The sequence below is a fragment of the Littorina saxatilis genome, linkage group LG17 (assembly GCF_037325665.1).
Source record: "Littorina saxatilis isolate snail1 linkage group LG17, US_GU_Lsax_2.0, whole genome shotgun sequence".
Classification (NCBI taxonomy): domain Eukaryota; kingdom Metazoa; phylum Mollusca; class Gastropoda; order Littorinimorpha; family Littorinidae; genus Littorina; species Littorina saxatilis.
This window is the reverse complement of record NC_090261.1, coordinates 8223493-8246549: the sequence shown is the minus strand read 5'-3', so window position 1 is coordinate 8246549 and position 23057 is coordinate 8223493. Positions and strand designations below refer to the sequence as shown.

General features: G+C 42.5%; 1 protein-coding gene across 1 annotated transcript in view; it reads left to right on the top strand.

The window, feature by feature from the left end:
- The first annotated feature begins 210 nt into the window (after nt 1-210).
- Nucleotides 211-23057, top strand: part of LOC138953572 (piggyBac transposable element-derived protein 4-like) — a 42440-nt gene continuing 19593 nt past the window's right edge. Inside the window, exons 1-3 of the mRNA XM_070325415.1 lie at nt 211-317; nt 5641-5997; nt 10768-10986. Of these exons, the coding sequence (XP_070181516.1) occupies nt 5895-5997; nt 10768-10986 (322 nt within the window). The 5' untranslated portion in view covers nt 211-317; nt 5641-5894. The remainder of the gene's footprint in view (nt 318-5640; nt 5998-10767; nt 10987-23057) is intronic.

Genomic DNA, 23057 nt, shown 5'->3' with positions numbered 1-23057 from the left:
GTAGTAGTAGTAGTACTAGTACTACACCAGTAGGCACTTCAACAGGAATTTGGTTTCCATAAGCCTCGCGGCTTTTTAAGCGTCCCATCTAAGTTTTAAGTTTATTGTAGGTCAATCATATTTAACATGCTCAAAATCGCTTCCTCGATATCAATGATACAAATAAAGTGACTCAATTATAAGGTTTGTTTTGTCCAGCAGATCCTTGAAGGTGATCTGGATCTGGATTCTTTACGTTGCAGGTCAACCACTGTTGGTCATCTTCGCAACGGATGCGGTGTTGTTAGGGTTGTGTGCACATTTAATAACATCAGACAGTGAGTTGACGCTCTCTACTCTAGTAACTCTATTTCTTCCTCCCCCCACCCTCTCTCCCAGTCCCTCTCTGTCTGTCTGTTTCTCTCCTTCTTGTTAATGAGTTATTCCTCAATGGGCGAGGGCGGGATGAAAAAAAGCATGTTTGCATTGCTTATTCTGTCACCCTCGAAAACTAAATTTTAAGGCGGTGGCTACAGTTACACCATTTTCACGGCGTAATCCTACTTGGACATTCTTTTTCTCTGCGTACAGTCACTCAGCCATACTATGATTAGCACCATGGTATTTCGTAGTGGTTGTAGTTTTTTGTCGTAACCCAATTGGTTGCTGCTAAACCCCCAAAACCCTCATCAGAAATTAAGAAAATTCTTCCTTAGAGTTAGATCATGTTTTGTTAACACGTTTGTTTGAAAGCATAACTTACATCTGCAACGTTCACGGCTTTATAATTTTCGTGCTTGTCTGAGGATTTACGAAGGAGCGCAATAATTATTGAAGGGAGCTAGTGAAATAGAGCTTAAACAATGACCACGAGTTGATTAGGCCAACAAAAAAAATGCTTTGGTTACGGTTTCATGGCCAAAAAAAATAGGGTAGGTAGGTCGATTAAACTTTTTTTTTTTTGGTTGGTCCCTCTTGAAATGATAAAAATAGTTTTCGAGAGTCATGCCAAAGTCCAGTTCGAAAGAGTCTTCGGGCTCGGCACTTATTTTCGTCGACCCAACACATTTTATCCCGAACAGTTTGCCGTCCAAAGTTGGATGAAAATCATGAAAAATGTCCACCAAGGTTGCACTCTTCGAGTACTGACTTATCAGTCGTGTTTGTTCGATATGAACGCACTTTCCGAATACGATTGCAAATGCAGACGACATCTTTTTACGTTCGCGCAACGAACGAACGAACGAACGCACGAGAGTGACTTCCCTTGGATATGGGAGTTGTAAAAAGCGGAGTGGTGTCCCTTGTCGGGCTTGTTGTTGTCTGCTCGCCGGCGATCGATGTTTTCTCTGTGCCGTGGTGTTGTCGTTTTCGGTGGGTTTTTGTGTGTGTGTGTGGTTTTTTTTGTGTGTATGTATGTGTTTGGTTCATTTTATTTTTAGCTTTAGGACCAAAAAAAAAGTTTAGGGTCGGCCCAAAAAGTTAGGGTCGGTCGGGAAACCGTAACCAAAGCATTTTTTTTTTTTGGCCTTACTGGAAAATAAACCACGAGTGGGTATTTGCAGCCGCTTGGTAATTCACGAGTGTGTGGAGCACACGAGTGAATTACCAAGCGGCTGCAAATACCCACGAGTGGTTTATTTTCCAGTAATCAACGAGTTGTCGTCATTGTTTAAGCTATTTATACAACGAACAACACGGGTCGAACATGCAGTCATGCAGACGACATTTTGTACGCATTTTCATTTCAGCCTAATCACTCAGAGTGTCAAATGCGCGTCATTCAAATAGTCCCTATTCTTTTACTTTATTCTTAGTCTCCGACTCGTTGGCATTATATTTGTCTGGTCTAAATATCGGACCCCAATTGCTACGAGTAAAACACAATAGCGTTTATATAGCTATTCTGACATTACATTCTGTGTTAAAATCATGTTTTTGTCAGCAACAAGGACCACAATGGTCCATGTCGTTGATAGCAGACAACGGTTCCCTTTCCGCATGAAGCCACGGAAATAACCGAACATTGAAAAACCCACGGACATGTATTACGGAGAAAACTCGGGATAACCGGATGTTTAGCATTACGTCAATATGCTAGGAATCATGACGTATCGTGCTTGCCTACGTAGATTGTATATGTTCGAAAGTCTGACTTCTGTTGTGAATTCGCGTGGTGAAGACTGCGGTAAATCTGTAGATGATAAGAGAACAAGGATTGTCTCAGAAGAAACGACTAAATGTTTCAGACCGGTAACTTCATTTCAACATTGCACTATATAATGGACGTTCTATGTGACAGGAGAGTTTGCTGATTTTGTGTTAAACATTGGAGAGATCGTCTGCTAGTGCTAGAATCAGAGATAGGTCGCTTCAGATTGCAGCTTCTGAAAATTTGCAAGGTTTGTTGCCTGTTAAAGAACTGGATTTTACACGTACAGTAAGCAACAACAAAATCACACACAAAGCAAATGGCATCGTCTGTCGACTAGTCACAGAAACAAACCTGGCGAGGTATGCGTGTACTTCATACACATCAGCCATTGTTGTTACAGTTTTGAGTCAACGTTGTACGTATTCTTCCGCAACAGGGTCCAATCGTCTGGGTTTCAAATGTTCTAAAAATAAATTCTAGTGTTGATTATTTTTTAGCCCTCTTTATTCTTACTTCGAATAATCCACGTGTGATTTTTGGTGTAATCAAAGTAGTTCGTTCTAATTTCTCACTTGTCTAAAAATAATCAACTAGATTTAATCCACCCCTCGGTTGCATTGCAGGAGTTGTATAACTATAACTCTAAATAATGCACAAGAACAGACGATATGTGACCCTCCATCACGGAATGAGTCGCATGTCACCTTTGCATGATTTTCATATTTGTACATTTTCCTAAAGAGATTTTTATGCTCTATCCAGTGGTGAAAACCGTTTTAGGAAAGAACAAAAACTGTTTGAGTTATAAGCCTGTGACTAAGGTGACCCCCACACTGTTACCAGACACTCCCCGGACTTATATTAAGCCTAGCGCAGAACCGTGCGAGGTGACATGCGACTCATTTCGTGGTGGAGGGTCACATATGTGCATCATTGTTGTTTCGAGCAAAAGAAAAACAAGATAAATGTTTTCTTTAATCACTGATAAAAGCTTATTTATTTGCATGTGTGAGTGTGTGTATCTGATGCATGTGTCTGTGTTCGCATGCTGGTGTGTTGTTGTGCGGCCTGAGTGTCCGATGGTGACTTGATCAAGCAGGTGTTATCATGGATCAATGATGCAAAAGGAGGGAATCTGTTAGGGATTGCTGCCATTGTAATGATTGTTTATTGGTGAAAAATTGAGTCTTTTGGTTGGTTCGTTTTCGCTGCACCTGCAGAATTCACAATGATTGAACGTATAACTGGACGAAAGCGTTCTTTTTGCAAAAGAACAAGATAGCTTTTTGCAAACTATCAAAGGATTCGAATGTACTTCCTACTGTTGATAATTAATGCTTCATTGTGAAGCCCGGTATCCATGACCAAAATACATTGGCCTGCATACGGATACAAAACACAGCTCATGAAATGCTGGACACGTATTCACACGTGATTTCTTTCTTTCTTTATTTGGTGTTTAACGTCGTTTTCAACCACGAAGGTTATATCGCGACGATTTCACACATGATTCCAAAAACATATGCATATGTTATATTTGGATTAAAAACAATCTCTGATAATTAAAAATATAAAAATTATGATCAAAATTAAATTTCCGAAATCGATTCAAAAACTATAATTTCATCTTATTCCTTGTCGGTTCCTGATTCCAAAAACATATATGATATAGATATGATATGTTTGGATTAAAAACACGCTCAGAAAGTTAAAACGAAGAGAGGTACAGTAAAGCGTGCTATGAAGCACAGCGCAACCGCTGCCGCGCCAAACAGGCTCGTCACTTTCACTGCCTTTTGCACTAGCCGCGGATTACGTTCAGTTTCATTCTGTGAGTTCCACAGCTTGACTAAATGTAGTAATTTCGCCTTACGCGACTAGTTTAGTGTTATAAATGGGCGGAGATGTAGCTCAGTCGGTAGCGAGCTGGATTTGTATCCAGTTGGCCGCTGTCAGCGTGAGTTCGTCCCCACGTTCGACGAAAGATTTATTTCTCAGAGTCAACTTTGTGTGCAGACTCTCCTCGGTGTCCGAACACCCCCGTGTGTACACGCAAGCACAAGACCAAGTGCGCACGAAAAAGATCCTGTAATCCATGTCAGAGTTCGGTGGGTTATAGAAACATGAAAATACCCAGCATGCTTCCTCCAAAAGCGGCGTATGGCTGCCTAAATGGCGGGGTAAAAACGGTCCTACACGTAAAAGCCGTGGGAGTTTCAGCCCATGAACGAACAAAAAAACAACCAAAAAAAGTGTTATCAATACATTTGCAATGTACATTTATTTGAAGTTGAACATGGAAATTCCAAAGAGCTTAACTTTATGTAGAACTCATAATTTACCCATACGTATGACGTAAACTCAACAAAGAATTGCTTTGACCGCCTCCGGGTTTTCCCATTATCTGTCAAAACGTAGCTCTGTGGTAGCTGGCTGTGTCACGGCAAAAATGAGGTGCTGCTTCCAAGTACCCAACAGTAGCAGGGTCGTAGCACAGCTCCTAAAAGTGGTCCGGCCATAAAAAAAATAAAAAGGTACGGTCCCTGGCTATTATGTTCTCCTCAACTATTAGTGACAATTTCTCGCTTAACGCTGTCATTGTGCGATCTAAGTCACGACCCCTCCTTCCTCCTAACACAGCGCTGAAGCTTATGAAGACGATTTTTTTTTTTAACAAAAAACTGGTCCGGCCATGGCCGGAGTGGCCGGTAGGGCTGCTACGGCCCTGAGTAGCTAGTTAATATGGTGACAGCTTTTTAGGTAGCTCAGATCTATTAAGGACACAACTGAAATGAAAGTAATGTATATTATTATTAGTACAGACGGGCGCTGTGGCGTGGTGGTAAGACGTCGGCCTCTTAATCGGAAGGTCGAGGGTTCGAATCCCGGCCGCGGCCGCCTGGTGGGTTAAGTGTGGAGATTTTTCCGATCTCCCAGGTCAACTTATGTGCAGACCTGCTAGTGGCTTATCCCCCTTCGTGTGTACACGCAAGCACAAGACCAAGTGCGCACGGAAAAGATCCTGTAATCCATGTCAGAGTTCGGTGGGTTATAGAAACACGAAAATACCCAGCATGCTTCCTCCGAAAGCGGCGTATGGCTGCCTAAATGGCGGGGTAAAAACGGTCATACACGTAAATACGTGGGAGTTTCAGCCCACGAACGAAGAAGAAGAAGATTATTAGTACAAAAATGTACGACACATCAGTTTATTTGCCAGTAATTCTTTTTCAATAAAAATAATCTGATTAGGAGATGAATCAAGAGAAGTCGCACTCCTCTGCTTTTTAGCTGCCTCAACCGAAATGCCTAGATCTAGTTTGCCACACACTCACCAAAGAAATAAATGAACTCCAACACTGCTGCATAAGTGTTTATGTGAGGTATGTTTTGTGCTGTTCTTTTCTTGTTACACCTATCTTGAGAAATAAGTGTTGCATAAGATCAGCACCCTTCTATTATAACCCTGATTTTTTAAAACAACTGAATCTTGTTATTTACCACAGACACCTTGACCAGCCAGGGACCATCAACACCTTGAACAGTGAACAGTCAGGGACCATCAACACCTTGAACAGTGAACAGTCGGGGACCATCAACACGTTGAACAGTCAGGGACCAACACCTTGAACAGTGAACAGTCAGGGACCATCAACGTCTAAGGCAGTGAACAGTCATGGACCATCAACAACTTGAACAGTCATGGACCATCAACGTCTAAGGCAGTGAACAGTCGGGGACCTTGGCTTCACACTACAGCATGGAGGAAAAAGACACAGCAGTTGTGTCAGATGTCAAGATAGAGATTGATGTTGCTGAAGAGACACTGCAGTGTTGGCACTTGCCTGAACCACAGTCAGCTGGTAAGGCTAACGATTAAGACACCTCAGACATGAAAAGAAACAAATTCAATATCTCTGTTAAAATCATGTGACACAGTTATATTCCTGCAGACTGCTTGCTTTTATTATCAAACTTTCCTTTTTTTAGGTACATTTGTGCATGCATACCAATTCTTAATAACCTCTTGAGATCCAGACTGAGTGTACTTTTACTGTTTATCACTTAATGTTTAATCACATTAACAGCTATTGTGTTTTCAGCGTAGCAATATGGTCCGATATTTAGACGAGACAAGTATAATGCCGATGAGTCGAGGACGAGTTGCATTATACTTGTTGAAGTCTAAATATCGGACCCTATTGCAACGCTGACAACACAATAGCGTTTACAATGCTATTCTGACATTATACTCTGGTGTTAAAATCATGTTTTTGTCAGCAACAACTACCAGAATGGTCCATGTCGTCGATTGCAGACGACGATTTAGTGCGCATATCCCTTTGCGCATGTATCCATGGAAATCACTGAACATTGAAAAACCCACTGACATGTATTCGGAGAAGACTCAAGATAACCGGATGTTTGGCATTACGTCAATATGCCAGGATTCATATCACGTCACGTATCATGGCTGTTTACGTATATTCTATGTTCGAAAGTCTGGGGATTCGCATGATGAAGACTGCGGTAAATCTGTAGATGACAAGACAAGAGAACAAGGATTGTCTCAGAAGAAAGTCAACGACTAAATGTTTTAGGGTGGTAACTTCATTTCAACATTGTATTCAATGGACGTTCCATGGGGACAGGAGAGTTTGCTGATTATGTGCTTAACATTGAAAAGACTATCTGCTTGAATCAGAAATAGGTTGCTTCAGATTGCAGTGTCTTGAGCTTTGCAAGTTTTGTTGCCTGCAGAGCTGGATTTTACACGTAATGTATTTCATGCACGGTAATTAAAATTTAAAAAAAAAAAGCAAAAGGCATCGCCTGTTGACCAGTCACAGAAACAAACCTGGCAAGGTATGCGTGTGCTTCATACATGTCGAAGAAACCATAGCCATGCGCCTTTGTTAGTGCAAATATCCAAAGGATATCGGCAAAATTCACCAACTTCCGTGGGAATATCCTTTGATGATCGGAATAGGGATGTGTGAGACCATCCAATCACAGCCCCCGAATTCCCCCATGTGTCTATCAGAAAAGCTATATAGCCATATAGTGTTGCTAAAAGTAACAACAAAACTAAGGAGGTATGTTTGATGCTCTACAGTGGAACCCCCAATTTAAGACTTTGCTTTTTTACATTTAGTCAAGTTTTGACTAAATCAGTAAATGTTTTAACATAGAGGGGGGAATCGAGACGAGGGTCGTGGTGTATGTGTGTCTGTCTGTCTGTCTGTGTGTGTGTGTAGAGCGATTCAGACTAAACTACTGGGCCGATCTTTATGAAATTTGACATGAGAGTTCCTGGGTATGATATCCCCGGACTTTTTTTTCCTTTTTTCGATAAATACCTTTGATGACGTCATATCCGGCTTTTTGTAAAAGTTGAGGCGGCACTGTCACACCCTCATTTTTCAATCAAATTGATTGAAATTTTGGCAAAGCCATCATCGACGAAGCCCGGGGTTTGGTATTGCATTTCAGCTTGGTGGCTTAAAAACTAATGAGTGAGTTTGGTCATTAAAAATCGGAAACTTGTAATTAAAATTATTTTTTTCTTAAACGATCCAAAAACCATTTCATCTTATTCTTCGTCATTTTCTGATTCCAAAAACATATACATATGTTATATTTGGATTAAAAACAAGCTCTGAAAATTAAAAATATAAAAATTATGATCAAAATTAAATTTCCGAAATCGTTTTAAAAACAATTTCATCTTATTCCTTGTCGGTTCCTGATTCCAAAAACATATAGATACGATATGTTTAGATTAAAAACACGCTCAGAAAGTTAAAACGAAGAGAGGTACAGTAAAGCGTGCTATGAAGCACAGCGCAATCGCTACTGCGCCAAACAGGCTCGTCACTTTCACTGCCTTTTGCACTAGCGGCGGACTACGTTCAGTTTCCTTCTGTGAGTTCCACAGCTTGACTAAATGTAGTAATTTCGCCTTTCGCGACTTGTTTATATTTTCTCTTCATAACCTCTGTAAACTTACCACCATTTTAAGACTCCATCCTTTTTAAGAAGTGAAGTTCTCAGATATTTGAAGGGTCTTGTGAGGGGGAGGGGGGATGGTTGAATGTACTGGGAATTGATCATAATCAGTTTCCTTTTTACATTTAGTCAAGTTTTGACTAAATGTTTTAACATAGAGGGGGAATTGAGACGAGGGTCGTGGTGTATGTGTGTGTGTGTCTGTGCGTGTGTGTGTGTAGAGCGATTCAGAGTAAACTACTTAACCGATCTTTATGAAATTTGACATGAGAGTTCCTGGATATGATATCCCCAGACGTTTTTTTAAATTTTTTCGATAAATGTCTTTGATGACGTCATATCCGGCTTTTTGTAAAAGTTGAGGCGGAACTGTCACACCTTCATTTTTCAATCAAATTGATTGAAATTTTGGCCAAGCAATCTTCGACGAAGGCTGGACTTCAGTATTACATTTCAGCATGGAGGCTTAAAAATTAATTAATGACTTTGGTCATTATAGGGGCGGGAGTAGTTCCGTATAATTACGGAATTCCGTATAGCAAAAATTTCAACAACAACAAACAAGTCGCGTAAGGCGAAATTACTACATTTAGTCAAGCTGTGGAACTCACAGAATGAAATTGAACGTAGTCCGCCGCTAGTGCAAAAGGCAGTGAAAGTGACGAGCCTCTTTGGCGCGGTTGCGCTGTGCTTCATAGCACGCTTTACTGTACCTCTCTTCGTTTTAACTTTCTGAGCGTGTTTTTAATCTAAACATATCATATCTATATGTTTTTGGAATCAGGAACCGACAAGGAATAAGATGAAAGTGTTTTTAAATTGATTTGGAAAATTTAATTTTGATAATAATTTTTATATATTTAATTTTCAGAGCTTGTTTTTAATCCGAATATAACATATTTATATGTTTTTGGAATCAGCAAATGATGGAGAATAAGATGAACGTAAATTTGGATCGTTTTATAAAAAACATATTTTTTTTACAATTTTCAGATTTTTAATGACCAAAGTCATTAATTAATTTTTAAGCCACCACGCTGAAATGCAATACCGAAGTCTGGGCTTCGTCGAACATTACCCGACCAAAATTTCAACCAATTTGGTTGAAAAATGAGGGCGTGACAGTGCCGCCTCAACTTTCACGAAAAGCCGGATATGACGTCATCAAAGACATTTATCAAAAAAATGAAAAAAACGTCTGAGGATATCATACCCAGGAACTCTCATGTCAAATTTCATAAAGATCGGTCCAGTAGTTTAGTCTGAATCGCTCTACACACACACAGACACACACACACGCACATACACCACGACCCTCGTCTCGATTCCCCCCTCTACGTTAAAACATTTAGTCAAAACTTGACTAAATGTAAAAACGGGGGGGGGGCAGTCTGTTCTCCCTATGTCTCTGCACAGACTCATGAGGCGAGAGCCTGGGCCTCATCTTTGGCCGTACTCAAGTCAGGGAGACTGTCTGAAGTACTCGATTCAGCTTTTTGGACGTCTGAAGACGTTTTTATAAACTTTTACTTGCGTGATATTGCAAGCACGCGACAAGATGGGACCAGCTCCTTACCGGCTATGGTAGCCGCAGGACAGGTTCTTTCCAGATCATAGAGTAAGTTACCCACAACCTACATTAGCAATCTGCTATATGTGAGTCGGGATAAGATATGTAATTTAATACAAAATTTTATTAGTAAATTTTGATTTGATTGATATACTTACCCGACTCACATCGTTTATACCCTCCCGCCTACCCCGCTTGGGATTTCCCTAAAAATGAACAGATCACTTCAGTGGGAGTGAGCTTTCAACATAGCGGCGGTGCATTCACGCGTGATAAGTCACGTGACGGTGTGACCTTGACTACTGTATTACATGGTTGAGGGTCAAGGCCGTTCTTTTTTAGGGGGTTGCTTCCCCTTTTGGGGTGAAGCGTAGTTCAGCGTCTTTGTACTTTAACTGAAGTTAATGCTATATGTGAGTCGGGTAAGTATATTAATCAAATCAAAATTTACTAATAAAATTTTGTATTTAGAAAATGGCTTCGCAAAACGTCAGCAGTGGGCTCAGCCTGGTGTTAAGTTTGCAGCAAACAATTTTTTTTCAGTATAGCTCAGATTTTTTGCTCCCACCCCTGTCATTAAAAATCTGAAAATTGTAATTAAAATCATTTTTTTATAAAAGGATCCAAAATTACTTTTATTTTATTCTTCAACATGTTCTGATGCCAAAAACATATAAATATGTTATATTCGGATTAAATACAAGCTCTGAAAATAAAAAATATAAAAATCATGATTAAAATTAAATTTCCGAAATCGTTTTAACAACAAGTTCATCTTATTCCTTGTCGGTTCCTGATTCCAAAAACATATAGATATGATATGTTTGGATTAAAAACACGCTCAGAAAGTTAAAACGAAGAGAGGTACAGTAAAGCGTGCTATGCAGCACAGCGCAACCGCTACCGCGCTAAACAGGCTCATCACTTTCACTGCCTTTTGCACTAGCGGCGGACTACGGTCGTTGTGAAAAAATGAAGTGCGTTCAGTTTCATTCTGTGAATTCCACAGCTTGACTAAATGTAGTAATTTTGCCTTTCGCGACTTGTTTTTCAGTGCCAGAGGCAGAGAGGGAGGCTGTGACCACAGAGAATACTGTTACCGTGCCTGCAGTACAGACATTACACGGGCAGTCTGCAGTCAGACCAAACAGTGATAGCTGGCTGAAACAAGAGGTGCAGACACCAGAAACACAAACTGTTGTCGTCAAGATGGAGATTGATGTTGCTGAAGAGACACTGCCGTGTTGGCACTTGACTGAACCACAGTCAGCTGGTAAGGCTAGCAGGACACCTCAGACATGAAAAGGAACAAATTGAACAACTCTGCTAAAATCATGTGACTTTATTTCCTGCAAAGTCTTTGCTTTTATTTTCAAACTTTCCTTTTTTTATATTTAGTCAAGTTTTGACTAAATATTTTAACGTAGAGGGGGGAATCGAGACGAGGGTAGTGGTGTGTGTGTGTGTGTGTGTGTGTGTGTGTGTGTGTGTGTGTCTGTCTGTCTGTGTGTGTGTGTAGAGCGATTCAGACTAAACTACTGGACCGATCTTTATGAAATTTGACATGAGAGTTCCTGGGTATGAAATCCCCGAATGTTTTTTTCATTTTTTTGATAAATGTCTTTCATGACGTCATATCCGGCTTTTCGTGAAAGTTGAGGCGGCACTGTCACGCCCTCATTTTTCAACCAAATTGGTTGAAATTTTGGTCAAGTAATCTTCGACGAAGCCCGGGGTTCGGTATTGCATTTCAGCGTGGTGGCTTAAAAAATAATTAATGACTTTGGTCATTAAAAATCAGAAAATTTTAAAAAAAAATAAAAATTTATAAAACGATCCAAATTTACGTTTATTTTATTCTCCATCATTTGCTGATTCCAAAAACATATAAATATGTTATATTCGAATTAAAAACAAGCTCTGAAAATTAAATATATAAAAATTATTATCAAAATTAAATTGTCCAAATCAATTTAAAAACACTTTCATCTTATTCCTTGTCGGTTCCTGATTCCAAAAACATATAGATATGATATGTTTGGATTAAAAACACGCTCAGAAAGTTAAAACAAAGAGAGGTACAGAAAAGCGTGCTATCCTTCTTAGCGCAACTACTACCCCGCTCTTCTTGTCAATTTCACTGCCTTTGCCATGAGCGGTGGCCTGACGATGCTACGAGTAAAATGGCATTGCGTTCAGTTTCATTCTGTGAGTTCGACAGCTACTTGACTAAATATTGTATTTTCGCCTTACGCGACTTGTTTTAGGTATGTCTTTGTATGCATACCAATTTTGAATTACGCCTTGAGATTGTGAAAAAAAGAAAATCCACTGACTTTATAGAACAGGCATGAAAAGAGAAAAAATAGTTTACCGTAAGTTTGTTTGTTTGTTTGGTACATGGGCTGAAACTCCCCTGACTTTTACGTGTATGACTGTTTTTACTCGCCATTTAGGCAGCCATACGCCGCTTTCGGGGGAAGCATGCTGCGTATTTTTGTGTTTCTATAACCCACCGAACTCTTGACATGGAGTACAGGATCTTTTCTGTGCAAACTTAGTCTTGTCCTTGCGTGTACACACGAAGGGGGATAAGGCACTAGCAGGTCTGCACATTAGTTGACATAGGAGATCGGAAAAATCTCCACCCTTAACACTATTGTGACTAGCATTGCCACGGCGTTAACGTCCTGCCTGCCCAAGCTTGCCACCAAGAAACTTCCCAAAAAACAGTAACTGTAAAGAAATCTGTCTAGCAAGCTTGAATTAAGTCCAATCACCACCAAATTTTGTGTACTAATTAAAAAATGGATGCCCAGTTCAGTCGTGCTATTTATAAGTTTGTCACGCGATTTGTTTTAGCAAAGGGGGGGTGAAAGGGGGATAATTTGTGTTTTTGAGTCACTTGAGAAAAAGTGACTCTATGTAATCGGTCAGTGTTAGTCTGTCCGGCCGGCCGTCCGGCCGGCCGGCCGGCCGTCCGTAGACACCACCTTAACGTTGGACTTTTCTCGGAAACTATCAAAGCGATCGGGCTCATATTTTGTTTAGTCGTGACCTCCAATGACCTCTACACTTTAACGATGGTTTCGTTGACCTTTGACCTTTTTCAAGGTCACAGGTCAGCGTCAAAGGAAAAATTAGACATTTTATATCTTTTCTCGGAAACTATCAAAGCGATCGGGCTCATATTTTGTTTAGGGTGACCTCCAATGACCTCTACACTTTAACGATGGTTTCGTTGACCTTTGACCTTTTTCAAGGTCACAGGTCAGCGTCAAAGGAAAAATTAGACATTTTATATCTTTGACAAAGTTCATCGGATGTGATTGAAACTTTGTAGGATTATTCTTTACATCAAAGTATTTACATCTGTAGCCTTTTACGAACGTTATCAGAAAAACAAGGGAGATAACTAGCCTTTTCTGTTCGGCAACACACAACTTAACGTTGGGCTTTTCTCGGAAACTATAAAAGTGACCGGGCTCAAATTTTATGTGAACGTGACTCATTGTGTTGTGAATAGCAATTTCTTCCTGTCCATCTGATGCCTCATATAATATTCAGAACTGCGAAAGTGACTCGATCGAGCGTTTGCTCTTCTTGTTTAACGTTTTTTTTGTGTGTGTTTTCTTTTCCACTGCTTTTTTAAAAGTTATTTTTAAACAGAAAGTATTATAAATAATTTTATAACCAAACAAGGTGTAAAACCTATGAATTAGCTGAAATATTGTTAAAATTCTACACAGAAATAAGGAGACAGTACAAAGAAAAAAACAAGCAAATCCCGCATTCACTCACAGCATCCTGACTCAAATGAAACAAAACTGTGACACTCACCAAATGATGTCTAGGTAATCCATATTGAATATAAGTCACATTTTCACAACAAAGTCCCAACTGTACACCTATGAACATTTCCAAAAGGATTAGGCTCCAGCCATCCATTGTTATCAGTGCTGCCACGCCCCCCTTGCAACTACACATTCGAAGATTCATGCAGCACCACCCTAACACGTGTAGTTTGCCGACTCATACTAGCAGCAACAACGGGACTGTTTCTTCCTCAATATCACTGCTATTATTGCTTTCTTGAGGCGAAAACAACACGTCGGAATCATGATCTACAGGGTCCTCAAGATCCAACATCCGGAGAATCTCCTCCCGTGACAAGGCTCGCCTTCGATTCAATACAATACAATACAATACAATAACTTTATTAATCTCTAAAAGAGAAATTACATTGCTGAGCGTTTGTGTCCGTAATAATAACATACATAACACATTCAAAATAAACATTTGTTCTTTGTCCTGAGAAAATATAGCACATTGGTTATCACATAAGAAAGTATATTAAAAATAAATTAACATGCAATCACCATCAACAATGCACAAAAGAAAGTCAGCACCTTGCCGGTTATCACATGTTGTCTAAGATTAAGAGAGTAGAATGCAAAACAAAATCAACAATACTGAAACAATACAGAACACTGACCCCGTGCATCAGAGCGACAACACCAGCATCTACCGCCCCACCTGAGAATTGAAGATGTGAATTGCAGATGGAATGAACGAATCATTTTTTTTCTCGAAAAAACCGCACAAACCAGGCTAATTTTACATATGGCGGAAGGGCACACCAAGTGTGTCAAGGGAAACAACTCAATTTACTGCAAGCTTCAAAAACCGGGAAGCAATCACAAGTCGTGTACCTTGTATGTCTAATACTAAAATAGTCACTTCCCGTCCGTGGGCGTTGCAGCGCTATTACTAATATAGTCACCTCCCGTCGCGAAAGTGTTAACCCGTTTACCATAAGGGAAGCTTTGAAGTAGGACTGAGACTGAGAGTCGAGATAGTCGAATCATAGAAAGTCACAGAAAGAGAAAGGATCTTGTCTCTTTTGGAAAGGAGTTTTTTTTATTTTTTAGAAAAGATTCCTTTCAACTATGTTGAGTTTGTCCCTAGAGGGGTTCCACTGTACATAAGATTTAATAGAACTAAAATATAATTAAATTACATATTCTTACTCCGAATCACATAAAGCATTGACGCAGTCTGGGATGCTATGGTCTGAAAAGGCTACCCGTCTTAAACAATTTTAAAGGGAAGCAACCCCACCACAAAAAGTGTAAATGGAGCCATGATAATGACCACAGACCTGGGGAGTTACCTCCCCTTGGTGTGTATTACGTCACTACCGCTCCTCAACACGTGGTCAAGATCATACGACTTTTTCAGCTCTGATGAGAAGGTTGTTGATTTTTTGGCTCTCTCGTGGCTGTGCTGTTTGGTGTTTGTTTGACACCCACCTTCCACTTACCCGTCTTTCTTGCCTTCTGCTTCGTTAGTTTGTTTGTTTGTTTGTTTGTTTGCTTAACGCCCAGCCGACCACGAAGGGCCATATCAGGGCGGTGCTGCTTTGACATATAACGTGCGCCACACACAAGACAGAAGTCACAGCACAGGCTTCATGTCTCACCCAGTCACATTATTCTGACACCGGACCAACCAGTCCTGGCACTAACCCCATAATGCCAGACACCAGGCGGAGCAGCCACTAGGTTGCCAATTTTAAAGTCTTAGGTATGACCCGGCCAGGGTTCGAACCCACGACCTCCCGATCACGGGGCGGACGCCTTACCACTAGGCCAACCGTGCCGGTCGTCGTTAGTTGGTGAGCTCTTTCATTTTTGGCTCACGTAAGTGTAGCCTATGCGATGCTAACGTTTGTCTGTCTGTGCGTGCGTGCGTATGTATGTGTGTATGTCTGTGGTAGAAACTTTAACATTTGAAGACGTCATATTACATTGACGTCACATTATGACGTACGAGGGTTAGACGTCACGCGATGGAATTACTGAAAGTCTCGGTGATTGTTATTTTGAGCGGGCCGAGACTATTTGGCAGTCGTGTCCATGTAAGTAGGCTACATGCAGACAGACAGATCTAGATCTAGTGTCTCGCTTTCTTGCACAGTTTCACCTATGCTCTTTCTGTGTGTGTGTGTGTTTGTGTGTGTGTGTGTGTGTGTGTACTGTGTGTGTGTATGTGTGACGGAGTGATTGAGTTTGTGTTACTGTTTGTAAATTTCTTACGTGAGCCTTGAAGGCTTCGCCTCTTGTTGGTCATTAGTTTGACAGGAATTTTGTTGTAGTTGCTGAATTTTCGTCCGTTTTGGACTAAAAATTTTCCAGTAACTTATTGTTTGGGCGCCATTTTTGTTGGTCAGCATAGCTGACAGTGATAAAACATGGCAAAGCTTATGTCATGGATTTACCAGACCGTTGGTACTTGTTGTTGTTTCGGACTAAGCATGTAATACTGTTATGTTCGTTACTAATTCTGCCCCAAACGAACATGTGGTTGGGGGGCAGTTAAGCATGTCTTTGACTTCTTTTTCTTCTTGCTTTCCCTGTTTTAGGCATCGGAGCATGGCGCTCTGGTGTCTTTACTGCTTAGCTCTTTATTTCCAGAGTTCTGCAGCTTGGGAGAGAAGAAATGCAGCGTTCCGCGCCGCTTGCCGGTGTTGTTTTCCCCCCCATCAGGGGTGGTGCTTGCTCTTTGGCGTCTTTGATGGTTCCGCCGGCGACGATTTCCGGGGAGGTTCTCCTTGCTTCTTCGTCTTCTGCCTCCGTGGTTGACACTGCGGTAAGTCGAACTGGTCCACCAGCTCTCGCGAAGCTACCGGACACTCCCTTCTGGGAAACAGTTCCTTGGCGCAGGATCACAACCCGCAAACTTTTGTTCTGTCTCACCCTAGTCCCGTCGCGGGCATCTGTGTTTCAGAGCAAGGGCGGCAGCCGTTTCGGCGCTGCGCTTCCGTTTTTTTACCAGAAGCATATGGTCCTCCGCCTCAAGTACACGAAGGGGTCTTGGCCGGAGTTGATCGAGGACTGGCCTACGGGCGTTCGGGCTTCCGGCCCCAGTCCACTTCTGTTCTGTCTCACCCTTGTCCTGTCGCGGGCATCTGTGTTTCAGAGCAGCGTTTCGGCGCAGCGCTTCCGGTTTTTGCCGGAAGCATAGGTCCTCCGCCACAAGTACACGTAGAGGTCTTGGCCGGAGTTGACCGAGGACTGGCCTATGGGCGTTCGGGTTTCCGGCCCCAGTCCACTTCTGTTCTGTCTCACCCTTGTCCCGTCGCGGGCATTTGTGTTTCAGAGCAAGGGCGGCAGCCGTTTTCGGCGCTGCGCTTCCGGTTTTACCGGAAGCATAGGTCTTCCATTTCAAGTACACGTTGCGGTCTTGACTGGAGTTGACCGAGGACTGGCCTACGGACGTTCGGGCTTCCGGCTCCAGTCCACGCAACCTTCGCTTCCGCATTGTGCGGCTTCGTCTGTTGCATTTCCGGCTCTGTCCGGATACAGTATTCCTCTTCCTGACGCTTCCTCTCGGATGTCGGTGAGTGAGGAACAGCGGCTGGCCTACGGGCATTTAGGCTTTCAGCCTCGGCCGGGGCAGTCGTCACTCCACCTGTTGGGTGTTGCAGCTACTGCCTATTCAGTTCTGGTGGCTCCGGATGTTTCCTCCGTTCACTCTTACCCTCATTCAGTAGGGGATGAGTCAGGACGGTTTCCGGGTGGACGGGTTTCCGGTTTCCGGTCATCCCGTTCATCAGTCTACCACCAGCAACTGTGACTTCGGTCCGTATTCGTAGCTGGACTATTCTGATACTCAGTCTTTAGCCAGCGATCAGACACGTTCTGGATTTCCGTCGAAGCTCTTGGCTGCTCTCGTAGCTGCGACGCAGGTTATTTCCAGATATTTCCTGGAGGGTGCATCGGCTTCGGCGGCTTCCTCTTTGGTTGCTCCGTCGTCGATGTCGGACTTCCGTTCCGTGAAGGAAGTAGGTTTCCTACTTCCGGTTCAAGAGTCACCTTCGGTGGTGTACCACCTTTTGCAGGTTTTGGCTAGACCATCTCCTCCCGGAAGTGGTATTCCCAGTGTTCCGGTTCTGCTGCTCGTTCCTCACGGTTCAGTTCCAGAACACGCTCAGCCTTGGCTGGCTTCGGCTACACAGGCTTCAACTTTTGTTCCTTCTTGCTTAAGAAGTTCACCTTGCCGAAGCCGGGTTGGGTCTTGTTGTCGTTCTTTGATCTTCCGCGTACGCCTTTACTGGGGACGCAGGAACTTCTTCCTCTGCTGGCGAAGCAGTTTAGAGGCACTTGGGTGTTGTGTTCCCATACCACACCTTTGTCGCGTCGGAGGAAATTGGACGTCAGCTTTTGGAACTTGCCTCTTTCTCGGAGATGATCATTAGAGCGCTCTCTCACTGAGTCACTGAATCCTTTCACACGTTGTGCGGATCAGGAGGCTGATGACATCTCCACTCTTTTGGTCAGCCCTTGCTAGGGTGAGCGAAGAGCAAATGAGGCTGTCCTCCCTTCACTACGCTCATACAGTCATGTGTCGAAGGGACTTGTTTCTCTCGCATTCTCAGTTCACAGAGCAGACAAACAGAGACACTTGAGCTTTGCCCAGGGTAGAGGGATCTCCTTTTGAACATTGGGGTTTAATACCAGAAGAAAGGAGATCCAGTCGAATAGAGATCAGCAGGTCTCTGACTTCACGGCTATTTCGTAGCTGACACAGAGTTTCTGTGCCTGCCAGCGCTGAGCGCGCCAGTGCAGAGAGCTTTTCCCGCAGAGCCAGTTGGCTCTATAAATAACACAGCTGTGGACAGCGATAAGTCCCTCGCGGATACGCTCCCGCTCAAAACCCATAAAGAGTGATAAGTTTTGTGTTTCACTATTTGTGCTCGGCGCGTTCATCACATCGTAGTAAAATACACATAACTGGAAAGTACACACTCTGGCCTACATGCACATATGCATTTTAATAGCATTGACTGTATATGTGTTTGTCAAGATGCATGTGAATAAAGGTACGCACCGAACCAAGCATTGCGTTTTTCATTGTTTATGAAAATTCGGTCTAGTTCCATCACTCATCGACAGCGCATCGCAGTACGTACATCAAGGAAATAACACACACTTCAACATGCCTAGAACAAGTTCAGCTTACCACATTGCTCAAGCGGTGAAGGATGTGACAGCAGGAGGGTGGGGAATGCAGCCAGTAAAGCTGACGCGTCGCTGCTTGTACTCCATTGAAACGATACCGTTTTGGCTGCGCGCGCCGTGCGGGCTGTAAACAGCGCAGGGAGAAAGACACAACACAGTTCGGACAGGCCTACACAGTATGTCACGAGAATGAGTAATCTTGCTGCTGATACTCCACCTCACCTATTTTGTCACTGACTCTTCTCTTGAGCTGACTTCTATCTCACAGGCCTTTTGGCCTTCACTCCATCCCAAGCTTTGCATACTTTGGCATGATTGTCTTACGGTCACCTCGAGGGTTCGTCCTTCTCAGCACTGAGTGGACAACCTTACGCACGGATCGTTCCAGGGCATTGGCATTTCCTTCCGATAGAAAGGGGGGGGGGGGGGCAGCTTGTCTTTCCCTCGACTCGGCTCGGGTTTTTCAATCCAGGGCCACCGGCACGGTTGGCCTAGTGGTAAGGCGTCCGCCCCGTGATCGGGAGGTCGTGGGTTCGAACCCCGGCCGGGTCATACCTAAGACTTTAAAATTGGCAATCTAGTGGCTGCTCCGCCTGGCGTTTGGCATTATGGGGTTAGTGCTAGGACTGGTTGGTCCGGTGTCAGAATAATGTGACTGGGTGAGACATGAAGCCTGTGCTGCGACTTCTGTCTTGTGTGTGGCGCACGTTAAATGTCAAAGCAGCACCGCCCTGATATGGCCCTTCGTGGTCGGCTGGGCCTTAAGCAAACAAACAAACCAAACAAAGCCTGGCGTCTGGCATTATGGGGTTAGTGCTAGGACTGGTTGGTCCGGTGTCAGAATAATGTGACTGGGTGAGACATGAAGCCTGTGTTGCGACTTCTGTCTTGTGTGTGGCGCACGTTATATGTCAAAGCAGCACCGCCCTGATATGGCCCTTCGTGGTCGGCTGGGCGTTAAGCAAACAAACAAAAAATATTCCTGGGCCGTTTTACAGTCCAGGAGATTGGACGAGGTGCCGAGCACAGCTTACTGGCTCTCTGAAGTTGTCTTTCGCGAACTTTTGGCTAAGAGACATCGCGGCTGTCAATCAGAACGGTTCTCAGGTCCCTTCCTGACTTGTTGGCAGGGGGCCAGTTCCTGGCAAGGGTTTTTGAGTCACTTGAGAAAAAGTGACTCTATGTAATCGGTCAGTGTTAGTCTGTCCGGCCGGCCGTCCGGCCGGCCGGCCGGCCGTCCGTAGACACCACCTTAACGTTGGACTTTTCTCGGAAACTATCAAAGCGATCGGGCTCATATTTTGTTTAGTCGTGACCTCCAATGACCTCTACACTTTAACGATGGTTTCGTTGACCTTTGACCTTTATCAAGGTCACAGGTCAGCGTCAAAGGAAAAATTAGACATTTTATATCTTTGACAAAGTATCTCGGAAACTATCAAAGCGATCGGGCTCATATTTTGTTTAGTCGTGACCTCCAATGACCTCTACACTTTAACGATGGTTTCGTTGACCTTTGACCTTTTTTAAGGTCACAGGTCAGCGTCAAAGGAAAAATTAGACATTTTATATCTTTGACAAAGTTCATCGGATGTGATTGAAACTTTGTAGGATTATTCTTTACATCAAAGTATTTACATCTGTAGCCTTTTACGAACGTTATCAGAAAAACAAGGGAGATAACTAGCCTTTTCTGTTCGGCAACACACAACTTAACGTTGGGCTTTTCTCGGAAACTATAAAAGTGACCGGGCTCAAATTTTATGTGAACGTGACTCATTGTGTTGTGAATAGCAATTTCTTCCTGTCCATCTGATGCCTCATATAATATTCAGAACTGCGAAAGTGACTCGATCGAGCGTTTGCTCTTCTTGTTTAGAGTGAGTTAGATTTTTCTTTCCCACCGGGCCCTTCCTGACTTGTTGGCAGCGGGCCAGTTTCTGGCAAGGGTTTTTTAGAGTGAGTTAGATTTTCTTTCCCACCGCCTTGTTGAAGCTATCTGCTTTATGTGATTCGGAGTAAGAATATGTAATTTAATCGAAAATTTCAAAAATAAATTTTCATTTGATTAATTTACTTACCCGAATCACATAGTTTATGCCCTCCCACCAACCCCGCTTATGGTTTTTTAGTTTCTTTAAAGCCGTATGATCTTGACCACGTGTTGAGGAGCGGTAGTGACGTAATACACACCAATGGGAGGTAACTCCCCAGGTCTGTGGTCATTACCATGGCTCCATTTACACTTTTTGTGGTGGGGTTGCTTCCCTTTAAAATTGTTTAAGACGGGTAGCCTTTTCAGACCTTAGCATCCCAGACTGCGTCAATGCTTTATGTGATTCGGGTAAGTATATTAATCAAATGAAAATTTATTTTTGAAATTTTCGATTAATTTTTATGACATTTTATAATGATAAAATATTAATGTAGAATAAGATTGACCTCACCGGTATCTTGCAAGCAAGCTTCATCCACGATTTTGAAATAAATTCATTATTTGTATCGTAAGTGTAGTAAATATAACATTTTGTTTTGTCAATAATTAAACATTCCATTAACCTACAATTCTTGTTTTTTTCTATTCTGAAGTTTGGAACGTTCGTACTCTATCTGATTTTTGATTTTTGGAAAGAAAGTATGGAACACATATGTAACACATATGACCAGAAAGGACATAGTGAATGACAGTGGCAAATTGTGACCCCACTGAGAATCCAGACTGTCTTTTTTACTGTTAATATTTAATCACATAGCCATTTAGTGTTGTTAAAAGTTACAACAAAACTAAGGAGGTATGTTCGGTACTCTACAGTGCAAAACCCCAAATTTAAGGGTACCACTTGTCTCCGAAAACTCCCCCCGCGGGTTAGGGGAAGAATTTACCCGATGCTCCCCAGCATGTCGTAAGAGGCGACTAACGGATTCTGTTTCTCCTTTTACCCTTATTAAAGGCACAGTAAGCCTCCCGTAAACCATCACAGAGCTCCCCGAGCGTCTAAATACAGTACAAGCATACTTCCATTTGAACGCTCACCGAACGGGAACATCCTGGCTGCTTTCTGTCGAGCGTGAGACATTTTCCAAGAATTTATTTTCGTGGACTTGGTTGGCCCTGAAGAACAATGGCGCCTCGTTTTTGCGCTAGACCTAACTTTTAAAATCTAAATAATAAATTGACAGCTTGTTACACAAACATTCTTTAATCAGAAAAGAATTCGTTTTTCATCAAGACAAGATCAGAACAATTCGAAGTTGTGAAAGTTTAAAAAAAGAAAAGCCCGGAAGCAGGGTCACGCAAGGGTCGTAGCAGACGACGGCCCGGTTTATCAGTGCAAATCGCCGTTCCTCTCAACCGTCAAAAGCCATCGCTAGAGTTCTTGTGAACCACAGCCGTTGTTTCGTGCATAAAAAACGTGCTATTGTAGATAAGCTCACGTCGAGTCGCATTCAAATGACTAACTATGACGACTGCATTGTGAAAAGGGGGAAAACTGGATCACACGGGTTCACGATGGCTCAGGGGTAAGATAAACCACGCAAAAATAAATTCTTTGAAAATTGTTCGCTCTTTACGGAGGGCACCCAGGATGTTCTCAATTGGTGAGTGTTTAAATGAAAGGGTGTTTGTACTGTGTGTAAAAGCCTGACCGTATCTGTGATGGTATACGGGAGGCTTACTCTGCCTTTAAGTGTTTCTTGTATAGAATATAGTCAATGTTTGTAAAGATTTTAGTCAAGCAGTATGTAAGAAATGTTAAGTCCTTTGTACTGGAAACTTGCATTCTCCCAGTAAGGTAATATATTGTACTACGTTGCAAGCCCCTGGAGCAATTTTTTGATTAGTGCTTTTTTGAACAAGAAACAATTAACGAGTGGCTCTATCCCATCTCCCCCCCTTTCCCCGTCGCGATATAACCTTCGTGGTTGAAAACGACGTTCAACACCAAATAAAGAAAGAAAGTCTCCGAAAACCTCCAAAAACGCCGAAAACCCCCGAAAACCTCCGAAACCTCCAGTGAAGTATTGGACATGCCTGTGAAAAGTAAGCCTGATTCATGCTACATGCACCCTTATATTTGTGTTGAGAGCTGGATTATCGACGAAATCGATGCAAGGGAGGTAACTCTTGTTACTCGAAAGCACAAGTATTGATGACGTCATGTGATTAGTGCTTCCCGTCGTGATATAACCTTGAACGGTTGAAAACGACGTTAAACACCAAATAAAGAAAGAAAGATTAGTACTTCCGCTCCTTCGTAAATCCTCGCACAAACACGAAAATAATGCCATGAACGGTGAGAGTTGCAAATATAAGTTATGA